Raw genomic sequence first — 17,394 nt, 5'->3', positions numbered from 1 at the left:
CGGAGACTAGCCATCTTAGCTCAAGAGAAAATGTTAGTCACGGTTTAACTGTGAACAAGAAAATTAGCAGCATTGCATGCTTATAACATATGAGAACGCATTAGCATCGGTGATTAGTTAAAGGGAAAGTCTGAAATCCAACCGATTCCATTGATCTACTTATTGAGTTCAGGAAAAAGTTTCAAATTTTTGACTGAATCCTACTAGATGTGACTGATATATTTTACTGCATTACCTATATCCATGGGCTTAAGTTTCTCAACAACTTCAACAGACTAATGAATTTGATTTTTTCCATTCACATATAACTTTTAACTATGAAAAACAAATTTATGACACAATTTGGATTAGTTAATGAACTCACTTGCAGTTTCTTACATTTATTTATTTATTTATTTTTCTTTAGCCCATCCCACCCTTACATATATAAGTGAGAATCAAACCTATGACCTTAATTTACAATGTAATGACACAATTTCTAAACCATTTGCTATGATGATAAATTCATAGCTTAATCTACACCAAAAGCTACTCGACTGTTTAGCTTCATTCCAGGGGTATTCGTCAAGACATTGATTTGGAAGCAAAATTGTTATGAATGAACTCCCAGCAGGAAGACGATTGGTGGCCATGACTAGCCTCTCCTAGAACTGTGACTTGGTGTCACACATAAGAGAATGCGAAAATTCATGAAAATTACATGAAAAATTGGCTAAAATACAGTCCATTATTAGTTTGATTGTCCCTAAAACCTGCTAGGTTAACTTGCAAGAAGAATTAGTTCATGCAACAAGAACTAATTCTATCTTATCAATTTTTTTGTTTTGTTTTTTTTTTTTTTTCATAAGAATCAAAGGTTTTCATATGTATCTTTTTGTTACGAGATGTTGGAGGAACCAATATGATCCGCAAAAGAGTATTGCATTGCATAAAAACTAGACATACTTGCAAGTAATCCTGTTTAGAAATGCATGCTTTGATAAAAGCATTTGAATAGGCATATTTAGTTTAGTTAACTTTTCTGTCTCTTAAGTTTTGATTATTTCCTACTGTCTATATCTGATAGATATATAGTAGCATGTTAACCGCTAACACCGCTTACAATCGACCAACTACATCTATGCCTAAGGTTAAGATCAGCCATAATTTACATAATACTAATAGAATATGAGACCGACCATCTTAGCTTAAGAGAAAATATTAGTCGGAATAGCTATGAACAAGCAAATTAGCAGTATTGCATGATTATCTAACACATAATGAGTGCATTAGCATTGTAGATTAGTTAAAGAAGAGTTTGAAATGCAACTAATTTCATTGTATTTCAATATTTTTCATATGACTAAATTCTACTTAGTTTACATGATTAGTTTCAACAAATCTGACCAAATCATACGACTTAGATTTACTTGGCCAGTCCATTACCTTAAGTTTCTCAACAACCTCAATGGATCACTTGCGTAAATTTGTGAACGGTTAACCTTTTTTTGAATAAGTGAACGGTTAACTTGTATATCATAAATTTACAGAATTTTTGAATCATTATTTGCAACGATAATAAAATCATGGATTAAATACTGTTTACTCCCTATACTTATAGGGTTTCATCGTTTCAGTCCCTGACATTCGAATTTCACCTAAAAAGTCCTTGAACTCTCAATTTCCTCCCAATTGGTCCCTGCCGTCAAAATTTTCTGTTAAAGTTGCCGAAAATGATTATTATGCCCTCACTTACTTTTTTTTAAAAAAATTTATCTTCTCTCTCTCTTTTATTTCTTTTTTTCATTTGACCTCTTGAAGGTCTGTGGATTGGAACCATCTTGATGAGGAGATGAACAAAAGGAGGTGAGAGAGCCGGAAGAAGAAAAGGTAAAAAGAAAAAAAAATAATAATAAAAAAAAGGGAGGAAGAGAAATATATATATATTTTTTAAGTAAATGAGGGTATAATAGACTTTTTAGGGGAAGATAACGGAGTTTTTGACGGATGCTTGACGGCAGGGACCAATTGGGAGGAAATTGGGAGTTCAGGGACTTTTTAGGTGAAATTCGAAGGTCAGGGACTGAAACGATGAAACCCTATAAGTATAGGGAGTAAACAGTATTTAACCCTAAAATCATATATAGCATGATCTCATCTCTGCCCCTCCAAGATTAATGCTCTCAATTATTTAGCTTCATTATAGAGATAATGGAATGAAATACAAATATGATCATATAGAATCCATTTGTTTTTGAGAAGATTTTCGACCGATTCTAAATACCCCATAGATTTATATTTTATTTGGTAGTGATTGATGCATATAATGCCTTGCAGAACGTCTTCTCAACAAGTATCAGTTATCTTTAATTTGTTCAAAAATGACTTTATCACAAGAAGAACAGTCTTAGATGCCATGACAGCAGGCATCACCCAAAACGGACCAGCTAGTATCACAGTAAGAGAATGAGAAAGCTCATGAAAGCTGTATGAAAATGGTTTGCCACTGATTGGTTTGGTTGCCCTGAAACCTTTCTCTTCCCAAGTTCACAAAGCTATGTCTAGTTAGATTGGTTTCATATCTATGTTTGTTCACTTGTTGTAAGATGTTGGAGAAACCAATTGAATATGGCAAGGCAACAAAAACTAGCATTCTTGGATAACTCAAAATTCCAAATATCATGGGTATCAAAATATGCATGGTTATCTAACATGGAAAGTTTTTTTTTTTTTTTTTGACCTTAAAAGTTCACTTGTATTAGAATCAAGTCAATCAACACTAAAAATTAATAGGCTACACAGGCAAGCCCTTACCATAAAGAGAAACAAAACCACAAAATCATAGAGTTACAAATCATTTCTTCCTTTTCTTATTTTTTGAGAAACCATCTTCTTTATTGAAGCCTCTCAAATCGTTGGTGGTTTCAGCGACATTTTGCTTCCTGGAACCTTTCCTCCCACCAAATCCAAACTTGGAATCCTTGATTTCTCTCTTCTTTGGCTACTTCCCCTTTCCAGCATATTTTGCCTTCCCTCCAGACCGATCTCCGGGAGCTACGCCAGGCCTCTTATTACTTGACTTCTCAAATGGTTTCCCATCTTCAAAGGCCAAATCCAACTCGCTTCCTTTGTCACCCGCCCCCAGCAAACCCACTTTGCTGCCTCTGCTTCCTCCACTTCTGCACAGACTCAATAGACTCCTTTTTCTGCTTAGCTCTCTCCTTCAACTTCTGGTTATGAATCTCTTTAGACAATTTCTTGGCCTCTCTGGCCTTCCTTCTCTCATCAGCTTCCTCCATGTTCTTCTTCTCCACCAAAAGCCGGCTCTTCACTTTCTCCATGTGGGAATCGGACTTCACCATTTCTGCATAGTAGTCCTCAGGTCTCAGAAATGGAAGCCCCATCGACTGAAGCCTCTCAAAGGCCATCCTCGTTCCATTTAGAGCCTGTGTATAAAACGCAAGCTCCCTTGTCAGGTCATCATTCACATCCACTGGTTGCTCTTGCTCAATATCCAACGTAAGCCTGTCCACCCATTTAGCATTCTCAGGCCAGCTCATATCTCCAAGCTTCTCTAATAGACCATCTCTGTTGTATGTAGCATTCTGGGAGGGTTCAGCCAATCTCACATCTCCTTCCTCTTCAGATTCCTCTTCTGATTCTTGTTCCAATTCTGACTCAGACACATCGTCCCCCATATCACTATCGTCTTCCAGTTCCTCCTCGTTAACCAGCATCGATTCTTTCTTAGATACAGCCATCTCTTAAATCTTTGAACTACTGCGACCTCTTCTAAAACCTTTGATAAAACCCTATCTAACATGGAAAGTTGTTATTGCAAATAACATAATTTGTTAAAATATTCAAAATTTTACCATATTTTAGGAGGATATGTTTGCTCAATTCAGTGTTAGATGTAAGTTTCCAATTATATCCACAAGCCTCAATATCTTAACCATTTCAAACTTTAACTCTCAATGTATCAATCAAAATGAACTCAATAACTCAGTTCACCAATAATTGTAAACTATAAATATTTATCAACTTGTAAGCTACTCGACTAATTATCATTAATATGATTACATATGCACAACACAATTTCAGTTCACCAATAATTGTAAACTATAAATATTTATCAACTTGTAAGCTACTCGACTAATTATCATTAATATGATTACATATGCACAACACAATTTCTTGGTGAAAACATGCATAAGCCATTTCATAAACGAAATAAACATGTCAGATTAGATCACAATTTATAACTCCTCTAATGGGCCAAGCACAAGACCTACGTGAGTAAAAACGGAAAACAGTCGGAACCAAATTTGTAACTAGATGATCAACATATGTACCCCATTGACAATCTTAATATAGGGTTTACCATAATGAAAACAAGTAATCCAAGAGTTTTTTTTTTTTTTTTTTTTTAAATCTTTCGACAAAATAATTTTTTTCTGTTTGGTTTTGACTAATCAAAGATAAGTTCCAAATTAACCCTTCGAGATAGAGAGAGGGTCTCCGAAACTTGTAGAGCTACTCGGTGAGGCGAAAGTTCGATTTCGTGATGGCGGCAGTGAGCCTCGTGCTCTCCAGACTAGGCAGAGGTGAGATGACGGCGGCGTGGGCATGGAGAGGTCGTGGTTTCTTCTACAACGGCATTAGGATCTCGACCCAGTTTCTCGAAGGCTCCGGTTGAGGCGATTCTTGGCTGAGGGTGGTGTTTTTGGACTTGGTTTGGCGGTTCGTGTCGGAACTGCGACATTGGTGTCCGCGCCTGCAGCTTTCGAGGAGTTTGGGCTCTGCGTCATGGGCCGGCGTCGTTTGACCGAGGGGATCAGGTTTGAGCAGCTGGAGGCACCGATGGTGGCGTCGGGCCGAAACAAACCCTACTCGGGTTGTGATGGAGCAGGTCTTTAGCGATCTGTGACGACAGCAAGAGAGCCGAGCCGGGTCTCTATAGCGCCGGCGGTGGCTGGGCCGGGGTTAGTAGGCCTGGGCATAGTCGGGTCGGGTCGGTTTCAGGCCCAAACCGAAGTCGAACCGATCCAATCAGAAATACCATTTTTGACACCGAACACCATATTGTTGCTAGCTGGGCCGAAAATTCAGTTGGGCCGAATTCTGGAATCGGGGCGGGTCGGTTTCGGTTTTATTATGGGCCCAAATTTTCATTTTCAAGCCCAATGTGAAATATTATTTCTAGGCATATTATAGTCAATTTTCAGCCCATAATGACTTTTTCAGTCTATTTTCACTTTCAGTCTTTCACAAACGTGAAAAGAAGCATCACAAAATCCAAGCACTTGCAAAATCTAAGCACACTAACATTACAAACATTATTCAAATCCAAGCACTCAAACTTGCAAAATCTAAGCATGAATGGATGATAACCTAAAATTTCAACCATAACTCATAACATGATAACATCATAACTCAACACATCTGCAAATGCATCAATCATCATATTATGTTATCAACATTTCAAACCTGCAAATGCATCACCATCACAGACAAACATGCAGCAAATGATAACCATTTCAAAATTCAAACCTGCAAAAGACTTGGACCCAAATCTAAGCAATTCAAACGAATCAAACCTGCAAATGATCAAACCTAAAATTTTAGACATCACTAAGCAGTTCAAGTGTCCAACATTAGTCTCTCAAGTAAGTTCAAAGCAATGAAGCTAAATAAGTTAAGTTATTACAAACCGAATAGCTAGCATTGTAGGAAAAAAAAAACATTGTTGCCATAAAAAATAGGCCTTCAGCAGCTCAACTCATCATGCCATCATCACAAGCAGTTCATTCATCAGATGCCACCTGAGTAACCCCTGATTCTAGTTCAAGAAAAAGAAAACAGATAAAAGAACATGTATTAGACAAAATAAAACTAAAAAATATATGCAAATAGTCATTAGAAAACTGACGTTCATAACAAACAATAAACTTCATACAAGGATAAGAAATGGAGATCCGTGGTGTTCGTTCGTAGAGACTGAGATCGGCAGATCGCCTGTGTTGAGAGAAAGCGACTCGAGAGAAAGTGAGATCTGAGATGAGTGAGATCGGTATCGGGTATTAGGTTTTCTTTTAGATGAATAGATTTAGTGAGGTAAGGTGTACTGAAAGAAAAAATAAAACCAATCAAATATTGACACATAATATAAATTATATATTTTTAATATATATTAGGAAATTCGGTCGGGTCGGTTGTCAACCGGTCGGAAACAAGTTCAACACCGATTCCGACCCGCATACAGTCGGTTTCGGTTCGGAAAATAAGGGTTTTTTCCCTTCTTAATTCGGTTCGGAAACCGAACCGATTTTTTCGGTTCGAAACGGTCGGAAAACCGTATGTGATTCGGTTATGCCCAGCCCTAGGGGTTAGGGCTGGCTGGTGATGTATGCGGCGACAAGCTGCGGGTAAGAACCACTTCCGGAAAAACCGGCAGGAAACCCTAGTTTTTAACTAGGGTTGACCGTTGTTTTAATTGGGCTGGTTGGAGCATATGGGCCCGTGCAGGTGACTGGGCTTGAGGCTTCTTTCTGTGGGCCGCTGGTGGTAACTGGGCCTAGTGAGAGGCTCAAATCTGGATAGGGGCTACAGACCTTCAAGAAGAGCCCGAGGAGCAACCTATTGTCGAGGTTGTTGGCTACTGAGGAGGCTGAAGATGGTGCTGGTTCCAACCCCAAAGGGGAGGGACTAGAGTTCTCTAGGCTTTTAGACATTCTGGACTCAAGCTTTTCGGAGTAGGGATAATTTCTATAGGCTTTTCTAAGATGTTTCTAGTTGATATTTATACCGCAATTGCGTGATTAGCATATTAGACTATATGAATATATTTTCCTTAGAGAGCGAGATTATTCCTACTTAGTTTTAGGCTTGCAGTTCAGCGAGCGTCTCTTTAGACTTTAAAGAGTTTAGTTGTGGCGTAGATAGGTTATCCGGTTTGTTCCGGGGTTCTTCATGTAAGTTCTGTTAAACTTTAAGTTCTGTTAAACTTTGACCTGTTTTCATGGCTTGATTACTAATGAAATCAATCTTATTCGAAAAAAAAAAAAATCAAAGATAAGTTCCACAGTTGGGTTTGGGCCAGCCCATATAAGACAAGAATGAATGTGCCTTACTTGAAAGCCCATTAGACAACTATAAAAAACAAAACGGGTCGGGTTCAAACGGCGCGCAGCGGCTCTCTCAAAATCCCCAGACTCTCTCTCTCCGATACCTCACACAGCTCACAACAATGGCGAACACCACCTCCACCGCCAGCAACGAAATCTTAATGTTAGAAGCTCCGCCGCAAGGTCCGTCGTGGCCGGGCCCCTTAACCAACGCCGAGATCATCGACGCCTTGCCGTACATCGACGAAGACTACTACGCCAGCGCAGCCGTCAAGAGAGAGGTCGACCTCATGGTGGAGGAAGAGCTCCGTCGCAGCGCCAAAAAGCCCGCCGATTTCCTCAAAGACTTGCCTCCACTCGCCAAGCCCAATTTCAAGGTCAGTCACACACACACATAGGGTTTCAAATTTCAAATTATCTCCTAGGGTTTCAAATAGTCGTGAAAATTTGGTTTATCTCAGAATAATCCAGTTCTGGCGAGAGAGTACGACCGCGTGAGAGCTTCCAAGCCTCCCGTGGTTCTTGATTTCTCCAGAGATAAAGCGGAGATGCCGAAGAGGACTGATGAAGCTGCTTGGAGACAGGCTCTTCAGAAAGCTCAGTGCTTTTCGCAGCACAATGTCGTCAGGTAGGCAATGCGTATCAATATGAATGCCTTGGATTGTGTATTTATTTGTGTGACTTGGATTGTGATGGATTGAGTGACCGGTTTTCAGGTTGGAGAATTTGGAGCTGATGGATAAGTATGGCCCTGATGCCTGGATTCAGTACAACAATGTATTGCAATCGCTTTTGTCGAGGTTTGTTTGCCAGTTTTTATATAAAGAAGATGGACTTTTGGATTTACTTGATCATAGTGAAGCAACTGATTCTGTAGTTCTAAGACTAGTAGTGTAATGATGCACCATATACTTGTATATCATACCCATCTGTTTGTGCTGATATAGAAATGTACATTTGTTCACAAGTGCCCGAGTATTCTCGATTATATTCAAAATGCATCGTCACATATGATATGAGATACAAGTTTGTGTTTAGGATGGATATTTTCTTAGTTTCCTAGACCATGAGTATTCTCTGGATGAGTGTGTCACTTACTTAGATATGACATATTGAAGTTTAATTTGATTGTGCAAACAAATATTAGTTCTATTGAAAAATGCATTTGATAGTACTTGATATCATGTCCATGCTCTTATTTACAATTGCATTGATCTGTGCAGATTGCAGAAATTAACTCATGAACGCTCTCAAATGATTGGAACCGTGAATCGTGAAAGGAAAGAACATCAGGTGATTTAACTTCCTTATGTACCATCCCTTATTTGATCTAAATGCTTTCTTGTAGTTTGATCTGGTAAATTTAAACTTCATTGTTGAGCAGCAAAACACTGCATATGAGCTTAATGCTTTATCTGCGCAATGGAAGGAACTTTCTCTGAAAAACATAGAAATTCAAGCCGCATGTGCTAAAATTGAAAATTATATAGATGAACTCAAAAAGGAAGCTGCAGAGAGGTAATCCGCCTTTTCCTTTCTGGTGTGTTTTCTCTCTCATGGATTTACTAGTTTGGCCGCTAATTAGTAATTACTGATTTCAGAGGTTGGGACTTAAAACCAATGGAGAATGGCCCGTTGAATTCTGAATGAGTAGGTATGCTTATATGGCATTTGATTTAGATTTGATGCTATAACTCTGTCATTATATGTCTGTTTTTTAATAAAATTCAGTGGTGTTATGTCATATTGTTGCCCTTTCAAGGAAAAAAAATGTCATATGTGCTGACATAGGGTTCAGAAATGATATGTAATATTATGTTCCTTCATTTTCATGTGAGAATTCTTTCCTTCATTTTCTCATTGGGTTTCAAATGTAATCTTGAAGAATTGATTGTTTGCTGTTCCAATGAATGGACCTGTCCAACCTATCCAACCTTACAAGTGTGGTTCCAAATCTTGAAGAATTGATTCTTTCTATTTCATTTCTTTCCTTAAGCGAGCCGTTCGGAAAATAGCACCTTATATTCATAAATGGTACGATGATATTGTGTATGATGATACTTTTTCTACCAGAACATGAGAACTCTTATGTAATATATGTTAGATGTCTAGGTCATGCCTATGTGGTACATTGTTGTGGCTCATCCGTTGCGAATTTAATGAATAACTTTTACGTAGTGTGAAAAAAGTCTCCCTAGATCCCATTAGCAGTCCAGGACCACAATGCCAAAACAGAAGTTGGTTTTTTGTTATCACCTAACAACTTGGCTATGTTTCTATTTAAGGTTTTTCTATGCCAACTCCACAGAAACCTCTTCTTGTTCTTTTTTGCTTGTCAGAAATACAGAAGTGTAAAATTCATGAAAGGCTTATGGCTCTGAATTGCTTAATATTGGAAGTTGGCCTCGGTTTGCATTTGAAGCGTCATGATGAGTATAATTACTTATTACATGCTTCTTATGAGTACCAAACTGCTACTATGACCTTAGTTGATTTTAATGACTTCTGCCTTAAATGGAGCAGTGCTACCACACGTTACTTAAGTTAGAATAAGACAAGTTTTTGAAGAAGCACTAATATGAGGATATACAGTCTGACAGCCTTATTTCACCATTGGAATTGTAAACAGGTTCTGCATGAAGACCTGGAAGTGCTCCAATTCACGCAGCTGGAATGGATCCATCTTTCCGGATGAGTGGCTGATATGTTACTGGCTTACTCGGTGGTTTTTCCTAGTTCCAGTTGGAATCCAATACGATTTGATAATTATTTTACTTGGATTTGTCCAAATTTAGCTGTAATGATCTCAAAGAGCAGAGCTCCATTAGAGTAAATCTTTCCCGGAACTTATTCTAAATGGATCCCGAGTTCAAGCTGTTGTCTACATTTAGTCTTGTAAAAAAGCCATGATACATGAGGTATTAATATTCTGGCTTGCCAACTTCAGTATCCTTGTAGGAAGCAGAATATGGTTGCACATTGTATTTAAGTGCTTTTATAATTCATTTAACGAAATGTAGTGCTTTTGTTACTTTGACATCTCAGTAGATTCAGTGGCATAACTCAGTTAAAGAGGATGAGCCAGAGAGATGTGGTACAATCTAAACGCATGAAATCATTCTTATGGTCAAAAGAGAGCCAACATTTGAAAACCATAATAAGGTTTAAGGTTTATGGTGTAAACTGTGTCTACTCTCTAGTTTCTCCTAGATGTTGCATCAATCATTTCATATTAACATTACGCTTGGATTCTGTCATGTAGTATGGGCGAACACTACTGTGAAGCGGTTGTAGCAACCTTGATGAAGACATCCTCCAAAGTAGTGTCAGTGAGACCCCAAGCGAACACTGTGAATTGCCGCTTTGCAGCCTCCACAGCTTGGAAGACATGGGCGATAGTGACCTCATTTTTGGGCAGCTCAAACTTCTGTGTCCCTGAGAGTCGGTATACCTTGTTGGCGTTGGGTGAGATCGTCCGAACCATCTTCTCCACTTCTTCCTCATGATCCCCACTTGTGGTCATTGTGAAGATATACGATCCTCCATATCTAGCCTTCAGCTGCGGTGAGTGAAGGATGGTGGGGAAATGAGTTTAGATCAGAAGACGTAAAAGATTCTACTGTATTGTAGTTAAAAATAAAATATAAGAGATAAACTTATCGAGTATGATTTACCTCTTTCGGATTTCCAATACACTGCAATCTGCCATCTACAAAAATTCCTAGTCGATCACAGAGAACCTCTGCCTCTTCCATGGAATGTGCTGAACATCATATGCAAACAAGCTTGCTTTATTAGTGAAATTAACTTATACAGGCAATATCATTCATTGACAATTCATACAGTGACAAATAATAAGATTGGGAGATCGAGGAGGACAGAACTGGTTAAGAGGATTGCTCGGTCCTGTTTCGCCGCCTTTACAACATTCCATAGATGGTTTCTTGAAGCTGGATCTAGTCCAGTACTAGGCTCATCCATGTAAACAACCTGCGTACAAAATTTCAGAGTATAATTATTGCAACAAGTAGCATGTATCTGGTTTTCTAGGAGAACAATGACTAACATCTACATGGCCAGAGATCAGAGTAGTCAAACTTAAGAGATAGAGCAGCAACTTAAGACATACCTTCGGATCCCCTATGAGTGAAATTGCAACGCTAAGCCTTCTCTTCATACCTCCACTATACTTCCCAGCCTGTTTGTCAGCAACTCCACCATAGAACAGATTCACACTCTTCAAAGACTCTTCCACAGCCTGATCAGCAAACAGAATCAGGTAAACAAATTAAGCTTAAGATGTAACAGTTTACAATGAGAATATATCTCTATGTAAGAATCGAGTTAGAATGTACATGATGACTTACTTCTATTAAGGCAGAACCTTTGAGATTCTTAAGTCTGCCATAAAACAGCAAATGCTCCCTTCCAGTCAGGCTCTCCCATAGTAAGCTAAAAAATATCCGAAAAGCATGAAATTCATTTCAAATAATGAAAAGAACCCAAAAAAAAAAAAATATTAATTGATTGCAGTATCTTGGCTGGCTTACTCGTGCTGTGGACAAACACCCATGCTGGTATATATTTCATCCATCTGAGTCCAAATGTCCATACCATGAACATATGCCGCACCAGAGCTTGGTTTTGTCAGACCAATCATCTGCATGTCGACAGAAAACAGAGGTTAAATGCAATTAACTGATTAAACTAGATAGCTGTAACTAGTCGTTAAATAATTTAAGATTTAGAGAGTTCAGTTATTCCATGAATAACTGATATAGTACTTTACCATGCTAATAAAAGAGGTCTTCCCTGCACCATTGGGACCAAGCATGCCAAAGCATTCCCCTCGTGGCAAAGCAAGAGATAACCCTTTCACTGCAAACTTCTCAGGGTTTCCATCTCTTCCTGGATACACCTTTTTCAGGTCATGGCAGATGATCGCGTGACTTGTACTATCTTGATCCAATAGCAAACTCTCAACCTTCTCCATCTGCAAATAAATTGAGCAATTGTAAGGGGAATGCAATGTATAGCTATGCAACTATTCATTTTGATTCATATGAGTGACAACAAAATTCAGATAAGTAACATTTACCTCTTGAGTAACATCAGGTTTGTCCATCTGAATAGAAACTGTAGATCCCTGCCATTGTGCACTAGGCGTCCCACTCCTAAGAGATGAGGAATGTTCTTTATTCTTTCCAAAGCAGCTTTGCAAGAAAAATAGAGGACTTTTTCCACTTACAGATGATGTAAGTTTATCCAAGTTATATGCAACAAAAATCAGCACAAACCACTCCACAAACATGACAATAAAGACTTCTCTCATCCCACTCTTGCTGTGTCTCAAATTTCCCCATCGCATCCCAACAGTCCCCACAGTACTTGCTTCAGGGGTGAATTCTGCAAACTCATATAACCCACGATACAGAGACAAGCCAGGATACAACTCAAGAACAATGATCCAGTATCCTACATACGCACAAGAATAGGTAAAAAAAATAAAAAATAAAAAAAGAGCATTGAAGAAAAGCAGATTAAGTGACAAAATATGTCATTTTCACCAACGGGTATTTCCACTTACTAGGGAATGATGGATCTTCTATAAAGGCTTGAAAAAGTTCTGAACCAAAAAGCCCGGTTGCAAAGACCAATATGTAACCTATAACTGTAATCATCCAAGCAATCATGTCAATGCAAAAGATAGCCTACTTACATATTAGGAAATGCACTGAATCAATATACAAAGATATGGACATGATGATCAAACCTGAACAAGCCTTAACGTTGGAGAACAATGCAGCTGCTAGAAAAGCCATCGCTATTTGCAAATTCATATATAAGAAGTAGAAAACAAACTGGATGGTGTAGTCATGTAGTCTGAAAATTTTTAACCCTGTAACAAGTCATCATCAACTAATTATTTAATTAAATGTACACAAGTTAAGTGAACCTAGACTAGCGAGAACACCAGTACATACATACCGATAAGTGAGCCAGATATAACAAGACATAGCATGTACACTACAGATACTGTAAGAAAATAGGCATAGGAAATCATCCAATAGGGTCCATCACCAAGTCCATGCATTTTCATCATGATTCTGAGTTTTTGTTGTTTTTCGTACACCAGCGACTTCATCACAACCTTCAAGTCAAATTGGGAAGCTTAATAAGAAATTAAGGGAAACTCTACTTGATAGCATAAGTAGTTGTAAGCTTGTAGCTAATTAATATTTATGGAAAAGCAGTGAATGCTCTCACAGGGAAGAGCAGTAAGATAACCCATGTAAAGAAGAGTGGACCAATCATAGAGGCAATATCTGGCATCTGGAATGGGGTTTCCTGCAGGGGCATTTCTTTGACAAAATCAAGCAGCATATTTGTTCCAAAACCTTTCAAGAACTGTAGGTAGGCACTGGAGGCCTGTGAATAATTGAAATAAAATTTACAAATAAGTACGAAAATAGATTACTCATTCCTAGCAGAACAGGGAAGTTAAACACAAAAACCAAAAAAGCCAAACGATGCGCTTGTGTGTGTGTGTAACTGTGTATACCAGATTCACTGCACGTGGAAGCCGCAACAATTTAGAATCACTTCCAGCCCCGCTCAGCACCTCGCCAACATCATCATCTCCAGATTTCAAGCTTGAATTGTACCATACGCTCACATTGAAATTATTCTTATCTGAGTTGGAGAAATCATAGGCTGCATTGCAAGAAAACACACTATGAGTGTCAGTAGTACTTTTGCCCCTAAATGATACTATCACATATTGATATATTCATCACATCAAACAATTAGTAAGTAGAATGTTAGCAGTACCTCCAAGTACTTCATTAATCTTCCCCTCTGAATTCCCATTTCTGTAACCTCTATATAGCTCATTGTTTACTTTGGTAGAAGTATTGCGCCACAAAGGCAAACCTTCAACGCATTCAACAACTAGATTCGATCGAAGACAGCATAGTTAGGTAAAGAAAATTGTTTAGCATAATGTACTGCACACAACGAAGCTGAAGAACTACTGTGTTTATCATTTTATGCAGTCACGTACATATTTTTGGTTGCAAACTTGCTTCTCGAACTGGAAGATAGAATGAAGAATTTGGTGAGCAGTGGCGCTGCACATTATAGATGGTCACAACATCCTTAGACCAGTCATAGTCATGAAACATGTTCTCTTGAGGTGAGGAATCCGAACCCTTAACATTTATAAACATATTGCAACACAAATCAATGATCCAACATTTACCAACTACAGTATGTAATCAAAATGAGAAATATTGGCAAATAATCACCATGACATTATGCGCTATATATTCCATGCCATCACCAGCGGATTTCGGCGGGGGAGAATTCAACAACATATTTCCAGCCAGAGCTGTGTAACAAATGCACATCAGAAAACCACTAATGAGGCAATTAACAACCAAACACAAAATAATCAATTAAAACATGTAATTATTTTGGTACGTACTTTCTCCTAAAGACTGATTATTCCCAGTAAGAAGTAGTGTTACCGGGCAGGAGGAGTAGCCTCTTTCATCATTCCTACTCCGGCATGACTCATCTGGCAAGTCAGATAGAAGAAAGTTACTTCTTACTGCACGGTAATCTCGAGATGGTAACTGCAACAATGGAGCCCATTCTTGAGGCTGAGGTATGGGACAAGATAAAGTTAGATCAAATTGGTCTGAAGATCCACAATCGGGTTTTGATAACTGTTTGTTCACATTCTTCTGCAGACTTTGGAGGGCAGCCAAAATGAGGATGAAGAAAAAGGGTATTAAAACCAGCATGATATTGGAGCGGATGTTTCTTTTCTGCAAAATGAACACAAACATATTATGATCATATATCATCAAGATAAAATAATGAAGCAACAGATTTAGATCATTGAACAGTGAAGGAAAATTGCTCCTCTCAATTTCCTGTTTAGCCATTAAAAGCGGAGGAGCAAGAGATGTGCAAAGAGTTTAAGACAAAAGTATTAGACGAATTGTTTCAGAGAAATTTAAGACAAGTGGACAAGCAAGCAAAAGAAGCTGGCTTGCGAGCTTCTTCATCAACACCCTCAACTATAAGAGAAAATTCCTACGTTGCCACTCCAATCTTCTAATGCTAGCGCAGTTGAACAGAAGGATAAAAGGAAAGAAAGACCTGATATGTTAAGCTCTTTCTGAGCAAGGCATTGGACTGAGTCCAGAAGCTCGCAGCGGAACGCTCCGGCGCCATTGATGTCCAAAACAAGACTACTCCTCTATCTTGACACCAAAGAAGTTTAAATTTAGAGTCTGTCACACTACACAAGATATTCAACACAAAGTTCAAATTATAATACGAAAAGAACTATAAGAACAAAGACAATAAATCAAACTGGTACCTGAAATAATTTGAAGAACCCTCTTGTATGAATGAGCAATGTATATATACACTGTATCCAAATCACTTAATGCGCTGGTAAATGACTGTAACTGCTGAATGTTTGAACTACCCAAACTACCCTTTACGCATTAAAGTTGTTCTTGCTTAGTTTCATAGGGAATAATATCTACTAAAAGAATCAAGCAATTAATACAAATTTCCTTTTTTTGTTTAAGGCTAAAATATTTTTTCCCTTATAATCTTATAGACCTTTTGCTCGTAAATTTTTTTTTTTTGTAATAATTAAAGATGGATCTTATCACATCCGTGATGAGAAGGAAGGAGGTGGTTATTAGCTAGATACATGTATTGACCGCTGAAGAAACTTCATCTTCATCATATCAAATAACCTAACTAAAATCATAAGATGAAGAGGTTGAACCGAGTTTCTAACCCTTATATGTGTGTTATTGTATCTATAATCGGTCGATATTGGTCCTAGTTTTGTATCCTATAAGAGAGTTTGTCATCCCGTCCTGAATCCAAAAGAGTAAATGTGTACTAATATATCGTTGTAAATTGAAATAAGAGATTATATCTTTCCAGCTCCAGGGTTTCAATTAATCCAATCTCTTCTAACCATGCACACCAGAAAAATTAGATTACTAGCTACCCTTAGATCACAATTCTATACCTGTGTTTTTGGTTTTCACAAATTGCCCCTTAAACTTATAATTTCACGTGACACCCTATTTTAAGAACTTAATTATTAGATCATGTAGTTTCTTAGTTATGTTAGCACAACTTTTTTTTGGTCTGAAATTCATCTATTGATAGCCAAGAGGCAAAAAGCATACAACCAAATACACAGAACAACAAAAGGTTCAAAAAAAAAAAGTTCCAATGTCTATGACAAAAGAAGCCAAGACACATGCAATAGGTATAAATAGTAGTACTAAGGAGGACCAGGAAGACCATCACTAGTGAGAACCAATTGCATGGAGGTTGGAGGACCATTAGTCCAATACAAAGTGCACAACCTCACTTTGGCTAGCTTGGCCGCTGCATCAGCTGCACGGTTAGCTTCTCTTGAGATCCAAGACCAAGAAACGTGATGGAACTCATTTTTCAATCGGTGAAACTCTCAAAGCAAAGGATGGATTCTCCAATTGCCTCGCTCAATCTTCGATCATATTAAGAGCATTAATTACCTCTTGGCTGTCACATTCCACATGAAAGTTCAAAAGATGAAGCCTTGATGCCTCGGTAAGTCCTTGTACAACAGCAACAGCTTCAGCTTCAATGGAGGAGTTATTGTTGGGTTTGGTGCCTATCCCTCCTTGGTGGAGATATTTTGCATGGCATGAATGAATTGTATTAATTGTTTGTGCATTCAAGGTGACAACTTATGCATGGAAAATTGGTGCATGGTCAAGTGCATGCATTGGGTATAAATGCATGGTCAAGTTGATGCATTGGGAATAAATGCATAGTTAAATTCATGTTTTGACCTTTTTAGTCTTCCTAGGGAGTTAATGTGGGAGATGGGTGGTTGATTCATGTATGAGCATTGATGAAGTAAGTCTAGAGACTTCTATCAATGGTATAAATAGATGAAGCTTGTGTGGAGGCAAGCAGGGAGAGGTTAAGGAGCAACTCCAAAGGTCTTCAAGATGAAGAAGATAGGGGGAGTTGTGTTCAAGGGCGTGTATAGCTCTTGGGGTAGAGTGATCTTCTAGGTTGAGAGAGGGTGTACAAGGGGTATCCTTTTGGATACAAGGGCTCGGGTTGGATATAAACTTGAGTGGTGTATCTTGTACTTGTGTAATTCTCTCATAGTGAAGATGAAAACTCTCCGAGGATGTAGGCATGGTTTTTGGCCGAATCTCGTTAAAACTTGTTGTCTTCTTTGCTT

The 17,394-nt window shown here is 38.3% G+C and overlaps 2 protein-coding genes and 1 pseudogene across 3 annotated transcripts; 1 reads left to right on the top strand and 2 right to left on the bottom strand.

Annotated features, from left to right (window-relative positions):
- Window positions 1-2,726: 2,726 nt before the first annotated feature.
- On the bottom strand, window positions 2,727-3,787 carry LOC133707219 (probable rRNA-processing protein EBP2 homolog; annotated as a pseudogene).
- Window positions 3,788-7,147: 3,360 nt separating this feature from the next.
- Window positions 7,148-10,137, top strand: LOC133745220 (pre-mRNA-splicing factor SPF27 homolog). Of its 2 annotated transcripts, none has more exons than XM_062173252.1 (7): window positions 7,148-7,483; window positions 7,568-7,734; window positions 7,823-7,906; window positions 8,330-8,399; window positions 8,491-8,624; window positions 8,708-8,756; window positions 9,736-10,137. In XM_062173252.1, exons 1-6 carry the CDS (start codon window positions 7,229-7,231, stop codon window positions 8,754-8,756), a joined length of 759 nt encoding a protein of 252 aa, XP_062029236.1. In that variant the 5' UTR covers window positions 7,148-7,228; the 3' UTR covers window positions 9,736-10,137. The 2 variants fall into 2 exon arrangements, with proteins under 2 accessions (XP_062029236.1, XP_062029235.1); XM_062173251.1 differs by having other exon boundaries at window positions 8,708-8,760.
- Window positions 10,138-10,201: 64 nt separating this feature from the next.
- Window positions 10,202-15,558, bottom strand: LOC133745218 (ABC transporter A family member 7-like). The gene is made up of 19 exons (XM_062173250.1): window positions 15,499-15,558; window positions 15,276-15,417; window positions 14,593-14,938; window positions 14,414-14,496; window positions 14,170-14,317; window positions 13,938-14,057; window positions 13,669-13,820; window positions 13,374-13,535; window positions 13,095-13,257; window positions 12,880-13,005; window positions 12,694-12,777; window positions 12,205-12,581; window positions 11,896-12,099; window positions 11,657-11,766; window positions 11,474-11,558; window positions 11,236-11,364; window positions 10,991-11,096; window positions 10,781-10,869; window positions 10,202-10,665 (listed from the first exon to the last, which is right to left on the bottom strand). Exons 2-19 carry the CDS (start codon window positions 15,348-15,350, stop codon window positions 10,381-10,383), a joined length of 2,844 nt encoding a protein of 947 aa, XP_062029234.1. The 5' UTR covers window positions 15,351-15,417; window positions 15,499-15,558; the 3' UTR covers window positions 10,202-10,380.
- Between the last annotated feature and the right edge of the window lie 1,836 nt (window positions 15,559-17,394).

Source organism: Rosa rugosa, chromosome 4, assembly GCF_958449725.1.
Source record: "Rosa rugosa chromosome 4, drRosRugo1.1, whole genome shotgun sequence".
In the NCBI taxonomy this organism is placed as follows: Eukaryota; Viridiplantae; Streptophyta; class Magnoliopsida; order Rosales; family Rosaceae; genus Rosa; species Rosa rugosa.
Note: the sequence above shows the minus strand (reverse complement) of the source record. Positions and strands in the feature narration are given on the sequence as shown.

Excerpts from the sequence above, each read along its gene's own strand:
- LOC133745218 (XM_062173250.1), bottom strand. The coding sequence starts at position 15,350 with ATGGCGCCGGAGCGTTCCGCTGCGAGCTTCTGGACTCAGTCCAATGCC. Across the intron at positions 11,097-11,235 it reads CACTCATAGGGGATCCGAAG|GTTGTTTACATGGATGAGCC; the intron begins GTATGTCTTAAG and ends TTTTGTACGCAG. Across the intron at positions 10,870-10,990 it reads CCGAGCAATCCTCTTAACCA|CACATTCCATGGAAGAGGCA; the intron begins GTTCTGTCCTCC and ends TATGATGTTCAG.
- LOC133745220 (XM_062173252.1), top strand. The coding sequence starts at position 7,229 with ATGGCGAACACCACCTCCACCGCCAGCAACGAAATCTTAATGTTAGAA. Across the intron at positions 7,907-8,329 it reads TTGCAATCGCTTTTGTCGAG|ATTGCAGAAATTAACTCATG; the intron begins GTTTGTTTGCCA and ends TGATCTGTGCAG. Across the intron at positions 8,400-8,490 it reads GTGAAAGGAAAGAACATCAG|CAAAACACTGCATATGAGCT; the intron begins GTGATTTAACTT and ends ATTGTTGAGCAG.